This window comes from Neopelma chrysocephalum, unplaced genomic scaffold, assembly GCF_003984885.1.
Source record: "Neopelma chrysocephalum unplaced genomic scaffold, ASM398488v2 Primary Assembly neopelma1_91, whole genome shotgun sequence".
Classification (NCBI taxonomy): domain Eukaryota; kingdom Metazoa; phylum Chordata; class Aves; order Passeriformes; family Pipridae; genus Neopelma; species Neopelma chrysocephalum.
The window spans coordinates 1,462,302-1,475,852 of NW_020897753.1; the positions used below are offsets into that span (position 1 = coordinate 1,462,302).

The window sequence follows — 13,551 nt, forward strand, 5'->3', positions numbered from 1 at the left end:
ATACTGCATATTCCACATACCACAGGCCTCTAAATGAACTCAGAGGAAGTCAGGTAATAGTTTTTATTTTTATGCAGCCTCTGATTTCTAGATGGACAGGCTTCCTGATGCTGTAAGATATAAAAGGGAGAAAGAGGTCTACAGGTACTGATGTAACTCAGCTACTCAGCAGCGCTGAAGAGCTCAGCAACCTCTGACATATTTTCACTGCAAAAGTCATTCCAGGTGCTTTTAGGAGCAGACAAGAGCTTTAGCTGTTTATGACAAGGACATCTGCAGATCTGTCAGCTCCCCCAGATTGTGCTAAAATAAGTGCTACAGCCTTCCCATTTTATTAAAAACAGCTGATTAGCTTCAGGCCTCATGTCACCTGGATTATTTACCATAAAGACCATGTTCACCTACAGCCACAAGACAACTCTACACACCTGTTCACAGGCCAGTCTTTGCTCTTAGTGGTAACAAAAAGGTCTGAAAACCAGTCCTATATCTGCAGAAGCAGGAAACACTTTAGGTCTCCTAGTTAAATGCTCCTCCAAAAAAACCACAGGCTTCAGCCAAATAGGATAACAAGGCACAGAAAGAAAAGAGGAGGAGGTAACCAGCTCAGAAGTCATCCCTATTCTTCCACGTCCTTGTGTGGATGAAAGGGAAGTAGACAAAGAACAAGGCACTATTTCAGAATTACTTACAGAGGACAGAACTCTCTAAGGGAATAGGATTCTCATTTCTGGTCACTCCTCACTGCAAGTATTTAGACAACTCTCCTGCTGATCACAACCACGATAAGGCTGCACACACTAAGAGAGTGGGAGTTAATCCAGGCCAGGCTGATGTTCCTCAGCCTAAGAAAGCAGGCAGCACCAAAAGTAAGACAGGCTTCAAACCCAATCTCCTCCAATTTCTGGACTTCTACAAAACAACACCACTTGTGCGCTTCCCCTCTGCTTTTCAGTCACCTACAACATTGTTTTACCCAGATTCCCCAGATCATTATGCTCACTAAGTTGCAAAGACAAAGCTCCTTAGGCACAGCTGACTGCTGGAGTATCTGGAAAGTAAGACTCCTGCAGAGAACAGCTATTTTACACACTTAAGGGTTATTGACTCTACCCGGGGATGCCTGCAGAGTTAGGGGACACCAGTGAGCCCTTACGAAATTTTGTTGCTTTTTCCTTCTCCCAGCCCTCATTTTAGACTGTCACTGCTCCTAACATGGGTTCTAAGTCTTGGCCTTCCCAAAAGTAACTTCAGACTGAACGAAGAGAGTGGTCTATATTTCAAGACTCCCCCATTTTACTTACCATCACTTTCACTCTTGCTTTTTAAGTCTTCCATCCACGTTGGAATAGTTTTCAATGCAACGTAGTCCCCCGAGTACTCCTTGCGTCTTTCTTCCAAGGTCATCTTCAGCAGACGCTCTGTTTGGGTGGGGGGAAGAGACATGAAAAAAGTTGTGCAAACTTCCACATGAGCCAAGCAGTGAGCAGTGCAGTGCCCCTGGTGCACTGAAATGCCACGGGAGCAAACATTCTGTTACCTTCTAGGTAGTAAGAAAGGCACATTTAGTCTCTGCAGAGACTTTCGTTTGAATATTAATAGGACACACTTGTTACCACACTAAAACACAAACGGATGGTTGTTTTTGTTTCCTCCTGAGAAAGTCATTATCTCTTTTTTCAGACATTTAGTGAAAGGTAAAGCCTCAAAGAGTGTACAACTACAATGGCTACTGCCAGCTTCACTCTTCTTCAGACCTTTCTATAAATGGACGTTGTACAGCAAGGAAAAAAAACACCCCAGTGACCAAACACTGCAAATACCCTCGTGACCCAGCACTTGAGCTGATTTTTGCAGCCACATCCTCATCTCCCTCCCTACATCAATGATCAGTATTAGCTCAGCACAAGTTGCAGAGCTTTTCTCCTCCCAAAAGGAGAGGGGGGAAAAAAAAAACCCAAACAGTAGAGCACACCATAACAGCCATATGCTACTGAAGCTTCTGATCTGTTTTTACAAGTGGCACTATTACTACTACAACCACACTAACAGTTTTTTTAACACTTTAATCAGTAATAAATCCTCTTTGAAGACTCAAGAGTTTTAAGGAGTGGAGGGGAAGGCTAAGCCCATGTTGTTTGCCTTTGTCATAAAGGACTAGATGGACTTGAAAAGAACATTTTCTTCTCAAGTAGAAGAGACGGCAAAAGAGTTGGACACCAAAACTGCTTCTCAGATGAAATAGTAAAAAAATAAGAAAGAAAAATCACTTGCACTGTGGAGTTTTTGGTTGTGGTGGTTTTATTTTTTTAAATAAAGTTTCCTAATTATGGAGGCTGCAGTCAGCACAGTCTAATAACCAAAGGCAACTTTGGAGCACAGGCTCCCTTAACAAAATAAGTTCACTTTGCTGTTTTCGACAGCATTACCAATTTATTCAGCTGACAAAAACATTTCTCTCTGTTATGCAGGCTGGGTATGCCTTAACTGGATATTTACATCTGCCAAAGTAGAACTGATGTGACCAGGGTCACCACCATGCACAACAGATATGCACTTAAATCCGTTACCTGAGCTTCAAGCATAAAAAACTCCAAGGATTTGACGTCAACATTAGAAGTGCTACAGGAAGGCAGACCCGAGAGAGCGAGTGCCTCCGTGTGTCAGGTTTGAGGGACAGACAAGCAGAGCAGTTCTGGGTGCCTTTTGCTGAAGAGGTGATAGAGCCAGTCCTGCGCCTTCAAAACACAAGTTCCTCTCTACAGAAAGGTTTTATAGAACTTTGCTCCCGTGAGTCAGCAGCAAGAACTTAAACCGAGACTTAATTATACACAAACCTCCCGGAAGATGCTCCCGACAGCCTTCGCTGCAAGTGCAGTTTTCTGCCTGCAGCAGAAACTTGGGAAGTTTGCAGGCAGCCCAGTCCTGTGTCTAAGGCTCTGAAATCAACTCCAGTCCTGCTCCCGCTCCGTTCCAGCTGTCCTCAAGCAAGACCTCCCCTGGGAGGATGTGGACCAACCCTTAATTACCAAGAAAGTAATTAAGACAAGCAAGTGTATTGTCAGTGGGTTTGAACTCAATATTTAGCAATTGGTGCTTTTTTCTTTTCAAGAGGTGCTTCAGAATATAAAACGCTGAGAGCAACTGCACTCAGAGCTTCATGGGAAGAGCAGAACCAGCAAGCACAGACAGCTTTGCAGGGGTTCAGGAGTACCTGTGAGAGGTAAAGGCAGTCCTAACCAAAGATTTGATTTCCAAAGTACAGTCTGGGGAGGAAGGAAAGAAGTTGGCCTTCTCTAATTTTCCTCCCTAGTAAAGAAGGTACTTGGCAAGTCCCACAGGGCTACAAGCTGAAGACCAATGCCAGCAGTGAACAGCGAACTTTTTTCTGCCCTCTTCACTCAAATATCCAGGCCCAGCACCATCAGCATCGTGCTGGAAAGCAATTACTGGAACAGAAGACTGGCAAACACTGTTCATTCACACTAGGCAAAGACACAGTGAGTTCTGGCCAGCCAGCACTCAGACAATGCCTCCTGGAGGCGAAAACCTCACCAGCAGTGGGGAGCTCTGGTTTGCATCCCTAAACATCACCTGATGGAGACCACCATCCTCACAGCTATCTGAGACAAGGAAAGCGTGTCAGCAGCTCCAGTTTCCAGCTTACCTTCCAGCCTCTCCACTCAGCCCTCCTCACCAAGGGTCTGGGTTTACTTGCCAGGCTATGAACTGACACAGACAGCAGCAGAGCTGGAAGAGACAAGTGGGAGTAATGGGAACACTCACCAGAGCCTACCAGAAACCTCTCCCCATCTGTCCCCCGGCACAAAACCAGCGTTTTTTGAAGGTAGCACCATGCAGCATTAAAGGAAAGTCAGTTATAGCTGACCCCACATAAACAATGCCTCAGAAGATTTACCTGTATCTTTGTTGAAAACTGAAACTTTTCTCTGGTGGAAATTTGTTGCCTTACTTTTTACTACAGAAACATGGACTGCAAGACAGTTTTGAAAGAAAAAGAACGTGGAACAAAAGTCACTTCATCCGAGAAGAGTTTGACAGGAGCAGTTAACCTGCAGAGAGATCAGTTCATTTTTGTTTTAACAATTTTTCCTTACGAATGTAGACTTGATTTCCGCCACAGACAAGAAGGATGAATCCTATCCATTGCACTGGTCTTCTGCCTTCTTAGCTTGAAACACACACAGAGTCACAGGGGTGACGGAAGAAAAGAAAGAGAACTTAAAATATGAACCTCTGGTATTTTTTTCATCCTCTTCTCGTGTATTACTACACTATTTGTAAACACACCAGGCAAGAAGCTTTCCTCCTAGCAGATATAAATATCACACTTCCACTGGGTGATTTTTTTTTCTTAATTTCTACGTTGCTCTCCACAGGATTGATATAAAGTACCAAAACAGCGAGGTCTGCATCAAACACTTGACCCACAGTGTTCATGCTTTGGAGTTTGACTTCGGGGATTTTTAAACTGAGAATACACGCGTGGAGGTCCTTAAAAAATATAAAAGGAGTAAATAGCTGGAATCGGGGAAGAGGGTTGTGCTTTGACAGCCTCATACCCCAAACACTTCACCCCGGATGACAGACACTAGAAGCTGAACTGAAGCACAGGACACCAGCAATTCAGATAAACCACATTCTGCCTCGGAAAAAGAACGCGTTAGAAGGAGGAAAGGCACGTTTTGAGGGCATGTGCCCAACTTTCCGGCCTGGAACGCTCCCGCAAGGTGACTCGGGGGCGGGAAGCCCTCAGGAGAGGGGCTGTTTACCGCCCGCCCGCCCTCGCTCCCCTCAGCCCCGGGGCTCCGCTCCTCACGGGTCCCACCGAGCTGGGGGGAACACCCCCAATTCCCGCACACTCGGGCTGCCGTGAGGCCGGCGGGGTGCGCAATTTTGGGGTGTTTCAGCCAGGAGACCCCAGGACAAGGGCGGAGAGCACTGACACCCCCCCCCCCGTGCCCTCAGCCGCGGGAAGCGCTGCCGGACACCCCGCGGCGAGGCGGCGGCTCCGAGGGCGCCGGGACCGCCCCTCCTTCCCGGCTCAGCGTGGGGTTAAAGGCGGGAGAAGCGGGCCCGGCACCGGGAAGGGCGATAATACCTTTCTCCTCCCGCCAGAGCTTTTTCCGCTTGTTGCCGGGGTACATGGTGGTGTGGCTGGCGGCGGCTTTGAGCTGCAGGTTCCCCAGGCTCACGAGGGGGTGGAGGAGACGCCGCGCCAGAGCCAGAGCCGAGCGATACCGACGCCCCGCGCCGCCGCTGGTGCCGCCGCTCCCGCCGGGTCCGACTCCGGCTCCGCGCCCGCCGCACGGTGCCCGTCAGCCGGGTCACGCCTCACTCTACCCCGACACCCCCGCAGCGCCCGCCCCGCTCCCCGCCGCCCGTTGGCTCCGGCACACGCCGCTCAGCAGCCGCCGCCGCCTCCTCCTCCCGCACCGGCCAGGAGGAGCCTCAGCGCGGCGGCGCCGGGTCCGGAGGATTTGGACGGGGGAGAAAGGAGGTGTTGTGGTGGTGGTGGGGAGGGGGACCACAGCGCGGTAGGTGCTTGGTGCGACAGCTCTGCGCGGGGCTTGCTGTCCCCGCGGGGTGGGAGGGAGGGATAGAAGAAGCGGGCGGGCAGCCCCGTCCCGCCCCGCCGCCGCCCCCCGCCCGCCCCCTCCGCCCCTCTGCTTCCGGGTTGCGGCGGCTCCGGCCGTGCCCGGCACCGCGGGGCTGTTGCCGAGCGACGGCGGCGGCACCTGCAGGGACCCGACGGGACCTGCCCCGCACGGCCCGACCCGCCCGCCCGCCAGCGCAGTCCCGAGGATCCCCCCGCGCCCTTGCGGCCCCGGAGCCTCCGGGACGCAGGGAACAGCAGCCCCGGCCGGTTCAAACGCAGGTGCTGGAGCCGCCGGGCTGAAGTTACCGGGAGCGGGCGGCTCCGCGGGTGTGTCCAGAGACACAACTGTGTGTCCTGAGAAGGGCAGCGGAGCCGGTGAAGGGGCTGGAGAACAAGTCCGATGAGGAGCGGCTGAGGGAGCTGGGGGTGTTTAATCCCCCTCAGGGGTGACCTTATTGCTCTCTACGACTCCCTGACTGGAGGATGTAGCCAGGTGGGGGTCGGTCTCTTGTCCCAGGCAACCAGCGACAGGACGAGAGGGCACAGTCTCAAGCTGTGCCACGGAAGGTTGAGGTTGGACGTCGGGTGATCAGACATTGAAATGGGCTGCCCGGAGAGGTGGTGGACTCACGGTCCCTGAAAGTGTTTAAGGAAAGACTGGACTTGGCACTCAGAGCCATGGTCTAATTGTCAAGGTGGTTTTCGGTCATAGGTTGGACTTGATGATTTTGGAGGTCTTCCAACCTCATTGATTCTGTGAGTCGCTGGGATCTCTGGGATCTCTTACCCCTCCCACCAACCCCTGCTGCAGCAAAGGCCAAGGTCTGCCTGGGACCAAAGGTCAGGGAAGGCATCTCAGCCCCGCGCCACTTGCCCTTCTCCTAACCGAGTCATTTATTCCTTCACACAGACTTCCATGGACTAAATAAATAAATATGGAAGCTTCCCTGCAGCTGCAGAGATCCTCTTGGCTTCAGTTGCATCCCTGTGGAGGGAAAGGCCCTTCCCTGTGCAGGTGAATGGATTCGGCCCTGGAGCACAGCAGGTACTTGACTTGGAGCAGGAGTGATGAGGGGCTGGGGTGACAAAGGACACCTCACAGCCCTCAGTGCCTCATGGGGCTCATGATCCAACAGACCTTCACTGAGACAGAACAGTCCGCGATGGGAGAGAGAGATCTGGTTGAAGTCAATCACAGAGAGTGCACCTCTGTTCGCATGGAAAATGGAATTTCAGCTAAATCATACAGAGAGTGTCTGGTGTGCAGCACCTGCTCAAGAACTAACTTTGGTGATACTCTCTTGTGCTTCACCTGTATCAAAGAAAGGTGAGGCACAGCGTAGCAACATTTTGACTTCTTTTCTCATAATTTCTGCTAAACAAAGACATTAGCATCTCTGCTATTACCATTAATCTTGGTACAATTCCTTACAGTAAAATCATTAGTCTTATCCCACTCATTGATGCAAGGAATCACTCAGTTTATCTTTTAACAAATAAGACTAAGAGTCCTCTTTACAAAACATATTTAAACACTAGTATTAGATCATCCCCAAGGGGATGTTGTTATCTTCCATCTTTACCCGATTTCTTCACTTTGCCCAAGTAATGTGCTTTGGTAGCCCAAGCACAATTTTCTCATCTTGATAATAAAAATGAGAGAAGAGCCAACAGGTTAAAAAAAAAAACCAAAACATAGTTTAAATCATGCTTGCTTCCATGGTGTGGAACAAATATTTGAATGCATATCCTAGATCATTGCATATTTACCAAGCTACTGAATATTCTAGTGTCCTGTGGGATCTGTTCCACATTCTATAAATCAATGTTTATTGGACTAGAAGGGGAGAGAGAGAGAACTTAACTCTTCCTGTGGAGGCCATCTGCACACATTCTGCAGGTTCATTTGTAAAAGCAGCTACAAGAGCCATAATTTTGGAAAGTATCTAAAGAAAGTATGTACATATATAAAGGGGAAAAAAAAATATGAAGCCTGATGTTTACACCAGCATCAAAATGGAAGACAATATAAAAGGCAGGAATAAAACTTTATTCGACATAAAACCAGAAATGTTCAAATGTTACAGCTTCCAGCAAGAAAATTATTGATGCATTTTATATTTTTTTACCTCAGATGCTGGGGATAGATTGATCCCACTGAAGCAGTAAGAAATCATGGTACTGACTGATATGAGGACGACCTGTCCTTCACTTCTTACACTTGTTGATTCTGGAGGCCTGAAGCCAGAAAAAATGATCAGCAGCATCACGTGTGGTGGGAAGATTTACCTAAAAAGCAGCATTTCAGTACTTGGATGAAGAGCAATCAGGCTGCAAAAACTAGGAGATTATTTTCTGAGAAAGCTGTACACGTGGTGGGCTAAAGCAATGCTCAGAAGGGCTTAAAAATGTTCTGTTGAAACAATGAGCATGAAAATGGGACCAGCAGGAAGTTTGTGTTTGTCTAATGAGCTGGGTTTATTTAGCCCATCCAAGGACTACTGAACACACTGGGGACATTGTACAGAGAAAGACAGGAGAACTGGGAAATGTCCAAGCATTTAAGAGATACATACTCTGGCAGAATACTAATAGTTGTAAAATGAACATTTAACATATGGATAAAGTAATGACTGGTTCAAGAGTTCCCATTAGAGATATAATAGGAAATGTAAATTAATATGAGAGCAAATACTACGCTATAGAAGTGAATAAATGTACCAAAGGAGAGCTGGAGGCTTGATCCAAACTGCTGGATCATCCAACCAAACCAGCATTAAGGCAGCTATGTGGAGCATTTCCACAGCTATCAACCATCCTGACCAAAATAAAGGCAGTGGCACTGCAGATCCTGCCCACAGCAGAGCAAAGCTGAGCGGATCCAAGGCCCTGGAGGAGGGACGTGGTGGCCACAGGGCGAGCAGCGGCTCCATGGGGATCAGCTGTGGTGTGGGATACATGGACACCAGGAGAGAGGGAGGAGAGAGCTGGTCTGAGACACAGATCTTAAGGAAAGGAGCAAAATGTCAGTTGCTGGAGAAACGGAGAGGATGGGCATGGAAGTCAGTGGTTCCAGGTCTTGATTGTCTTAAAAACATTGGAAAAATTCTGTGCCAAAGAGGAAAGAGCACTTGGAGGTGGCAAACTGGTGCCACCTTCACAACCACAACACGGTGCAGGGTCAGGGCCAGCATTTGTGGACGACAAACAGCAAAATGGAGCAATTTTGTGAGAAAAGCCTTGATATTTAATAAGAATAACATTTATATGAAAATGACAGCAAGCAGCTCTTCTCATTATTTACCTGTTAGTTGTTATTTACACTGTTTATTCAATTATTCCTTGAATACAGTGAAAAAGGTAAAGATGAAATTAAGATGTCTTAAAAGCGTTTAAATATTTTCAATTTTCATATTATAAATATAAATTTTATTGATAATTTAAATGCAAACTTTAATTGCATTTTAATTTTAAATGCAAATCTATATTTAGATTATTTCCTCAATTTCTATCTCACTAAAAAAAAAGACCAAAAACATTATGGACAGTTTTACATGTTAAGAGAAACTTCCTTCCTCGTGCATGTGATGGTACGTTTTTAAATGTATAATTTCTGTAGCCATTAAACTAAATTGATTTATTACAACAATAACAGAGCAACATAATAATTTAAAACAGGTTTAAAAATTATTTATATTTATAAAAATGTATTTAAACTGCCATTATTCTCTCAAACCTTGCCCATGTAGCAAACTGTGTGCTATGGACAGTCCTGTTGATTTTGATAAGCCCTGTGCCATGCGCGTTTCCACTGCAGGAAATTAAAAAGCCAACCTACAGCCCCTGTACAGGAACCATGGAGTCTCTCCTCCTGTCCATTCCTATCACATGCTGAAACTGCTCCCAGTTCTTCTCCCAAGGCTTCCACAGTATCTTTGGTGAGATGTCACCTTTTATTAGCAGGCTCGCTCTCGGATACTCTAATGCACATTGAAAACATAAAATGCACATCATCCATCTTTCATGTGACAGCTGCATCCCACCTTCTGAACTTCCAAGCTCCTGGCACACCTGGGTCAAGGCTCTGCTAATAAAATGATGCTGAGTGACAGGGGGAGAGGGAGTCAACTGACTACAAGCATTTGATAAACTGTTACCTGCAATTTCTTGTGTTTGTTGCCTCGGGCAAACGCACTAAAGAGGAAACAAGTCACTGCAAGCCCCATTTGTCCAACTGCGTGAGTGGAGAGGAGGATGAAAGGCAATATACTCCTGTTACTTACAGCTTTATGATTTTAATCCATTTTGTCAGGGAAATACCTTTTGGTCCATCAAGTAATGTGATAAACTATTCAAACAAAGGGAAGAATCAATGTTTCTGTACTGCTGCTATGTTTGTTGATATGATTCTATGATTCTGCTATTTCATGAGTTATCAGATGCACAGTGTTTCAGTTTAACCACTAAGGTTATACTTGTATCTAGATACAGTCATTTTTTTATAGTAAATAAATAATATATTAAACACATAAAACAAATAATTTGATACAATTATTCAAATTATCTGATGGATACACATTATTGACTCATGATAATTGAGACTTATTTTCTAATATTTTGATATAGACTTGTCTTATTTTTGTTAGAGCATCGCAAACTTTTAGAAGAGAAATCTGTAGATCCTTTGAAGTCAGACCTATTTTAAGTCAACTATTTTGGAAAACACTGTTCCAGCATAGTGGTATCCTAATACAGTTCAGTCTGGTGATGTAAATGAGTGGAGCATCTTCCCAAAACTTAATTACAGTTCAGAAGTATTACATGTTATTATGTACCTGTTGTGAGGCTGATGCTTGTTTTAATTACTGCAGTGGTTACTGTGGTCAAAATCCATGTTTGCAAAGGCAAAGGAGAGAGAGCTTTTCAGAGTTTCCAGAAGAACCCACAGACCTGAATTTTTCTGTGCGGCAGAAGACACAGAAAAAAAGATAGGAATGTTCAACTTAGGCTCTTCTCTGGGATCAGCATCATATGGAAGAGATAAAAATAGCAGCTAAAAAAACCAGCAGTTGATCCAGACTGAAACTCTCTTCTGCTCCTGGAACTATTCCTGGCTCAGAGAGGAAAAGAGGGAGAAAAGACAAGTGTCCCACCTTGGAGATGACTCAGTGGAGAAGGGAGTGGAATGCCACACTGGCTCCCTGGTCCCAGGTGCCCAGGAGTTTGCCACACCTCAGGTGTTTATAGATGTGATTGTGGGGTTCACACAAAGCCTTTCAGGCCTCTGCCAGTGGCTGCTGGAAACAGAAGCCATCCCTTTTAGTCTCAGTTGTTCTGTATGAGAATGAACTAAGATGTATTCCACAAAGCACTTGATAGAGTGGAAAACTTTTAAGTAGGAAATTACTTCTCGGTATGGCACTTGAAAATGTGGAATTCCTGCTCAGCTTACAGTGTCCTCGGCAAAAATTAGAGATTGAGAGCACAAACAGAATGAAACAGTCAAAGTGACCTCAATACAGAGGAACAGAGTTAAAAAAAAAAAAAAGAAAAAAGCAGGACTTAACCCTGTGCTCAAGCTTGAAGTACATAAAAGTAACAGTGACATACTCGGTGACCGATGGGAACTTGACCTCAGTGGGCTCTGCACAACCTTCTCAGCAGCAGCAGAGTCACATCATCAAGTGGCTTTGCAAGGACAGAAGATAATTAAATGTGATCACATCAAGCAGAGCAAAGCATGGTATAGTAGCAAAAATGCAGTAGTAGTAAAAATATTTCCTAATTATAAAATTCCTTAAATGATTGCTTCTTTTCTTTCCAGGGAAACAAAAACCTGGCATTGGAAAGGTTCAAGCGGGCTGACCATAAAAAGAGGCAAACAGATGCATTTTCTTGTTTTGGTTCTTCCCTCATCCCTGCACACATCTACATTTATGCTTGGATTTGTATTTTGAGACTGCAAGGGGCAGAAGGCGAGAGATTTATTCCAACACGCTGTGCCAAATCCCCAGTACAGTGCTGAGCAACTGGGACTAGTCAGGCTGGGAATTAATTGATTGCTAAAAACAATAAAAGATGGGAGTACTTTTACAAGACATCTAACATGCTGACTGTATAAAATTAGGCTGGAATGACATTAATAAAGAAAGCTTTCAAGTGTCAAGAATGAAAGAAGGTCAGACATTCTGCACTGAGGAAATCTAGATCTCACCAGAGGGGACATCCACTGTCGTTATTCTGTTTTGTCTTCACAACAACTTTGTAGCCAGACAGGAAAAAAAAAAAAGCCAAGAGATATGCTTGAGAGTTGAAAGACTGAGTAGAGAGAGTAGATAAATGGTGTAAGAATTGGAAAGACAAGTCGAATTTTTAGAATCACATACAGTGAAAGCTGGTACAAAACAGTCATTGATGACAAGCGAGGCTATTTTGAATGTAAACGTTATACATCTTACTATTTTTGTTTGAACAGGTATCATGCATCACCAAAATCAGTGGAATTATACCACTACAAAACATATGTTTAGTTTATACATAACAAGAAATAACTGAATTAATTTTCCAAGCCTGCTTTTCCATCTCTCTCCTTTATTCAGTTATTTTGATTGGTTTGGCTTTATGAAGGAATCCCTCACTGTGGCTCGAGGGCCCACGAGACATCTCTAGTCCAAAGCAGGGGCTGAACACCTCCACAGCCTCGCCAGGGAACCTGTCCCAGCCTCTGCTGGATTTGCTGAAGTTTATCACCACCCTTCTTACACTTTCATCTAGAATTAAGCTTTAAAGAAATAGTCCAAGGAATTTCATTTCAATCTACTGATGTACCACAATTCCTAAAGCTGAACAAGGGTATCCCCGCACTCTGTACCTTCCTTGCACTACATTCTGCTCCCTGTTGCCTCAGATCTCATGGTGGGATTCCATGGCTTTTAGGCAAAGAACTGTATCTTTACACTTGTTTGGAGTCCAACCAAAAAAAGGTCTGAGGTGGAGGATGTCTCTTAACTTTGCTGAAGCAATGGCATGGTTATTTTCCAGGTGATTTTCCAGGTGATTTTACTTCACTCTATTGTCTTCTCTTGCATTTTATTTGCCTCACCTAACATTTCATGTTGTTTATTGCTCTTCTTTCCATTAGTAGCACATTTATCCCCTGTAAATACAACACATGCTCCTGCTCCTTTTCTTGTAATGCTTCCAGCACTGCACAATCATATTTACATTTTCCTTATCTTTTTCTTTCATCTTAATGCAATACATGCTGTATCCACCTCACTACTTTCCTCTCAACTAAGTTGTTCTAAATTATTTGTTTGGTGTGAGGGGAGAACAGTACTGGGATAGAAAGAACTGCTTTACCTTTGATCACCTGGGTATCGTAACATTCTGTGTACTGTTTTCAGTTTAATTATGTTGTATCACTTGGCAAAAATTAGTTCAAAATTTGGGAGTTCAGGTTCTATAGGAGATAAAATTAAAAATAATTTTATGGTTTTATATATAATAATACTCAGCCTTTATGCTGGTAATTAAAATGTCCTCCCCATCAATTGGAATTAATTGCTTTGTAAATAGTATGTTACTGTAGCAGTGACATAGTATATGATGCACAAAAAAAGCAGGAGTTTTACATCACAATTCTTACAAGATGTTTTAATTCTGACTTTCATTTTTTTATAGTATTCATCACCATTAGCTTTAATGCTTTACTTCATTACAGTGTTTTTAGTTGCTAGTATGTTAATAGCTTTTCTTAATGTGCCCAAATCAGAAAGAGTAAATCTTTGTGTAAATCTTTTTATTAGTCATCCATAATCCAAAAGTAATTCTTGACCTGTAGGAACCAGGTTTGTTTTTATTCCCCCTCTCAAGGTGGCCAGTAATTGTATTAGAAGCTCTATTCTGCTCATATTGAACTCCCTGCAAAA

General features: G+C 44.7%; 1 protein-coding gene and 1 long non-coding RNA gene across 4 annotated transcripts in view; one reads left to right on the top strand and one right to left on the bottom strand.

Annotated features, from left to right (window-relative positions):
- The window catches only part of MACROD2 (MACRO domain containing 2), an 844,666-nt gene extending 839,333 nt beyond the window's left edge, over nucleotides 1-5,333 (bottom strand). The window contains exons 1-2 of one of the 3 annotated variants that reach the window (XM_027693439.1): nucleotides 5,123-5,333; nucleotides 1,305-1,421 (exon numbers count right to left, since the gene is read on the bottom strand). In XM_027693439.1, the coding sequence (XP_027549240.1) occupies nucleotides 1,305-1,421; nucleotides 5,123-5,168 (163 nt within the window). In that variant the 5' untranslated portion in view covers nucleotides 5,169-5,333. The remainder of the gene's footprint in view (nucleotides 1-1,304; nucleotides 1,422-5,122) is intronic. The other 2 variants (XM_027693438.1, XM_027693440.1) reach the window with 2 other exon arrangements.
- Nucleotides 5,334-5,796: 463 nt separating this feature from the next.
- Nucleotides 5,797-11,909, top strand: LOC113972369. Its single transcript, XR_003535873.1, has 2 exons — nucleotides 5,797-6,947; nucleotides 7,755-11,909. It is a non-coding gene; the product is annotated as an uncharacterized LOC113972369 (long non-coding RNA).
- Nucleotides 11,910-13,551: the final 1,642 nt, after the last annotated feature.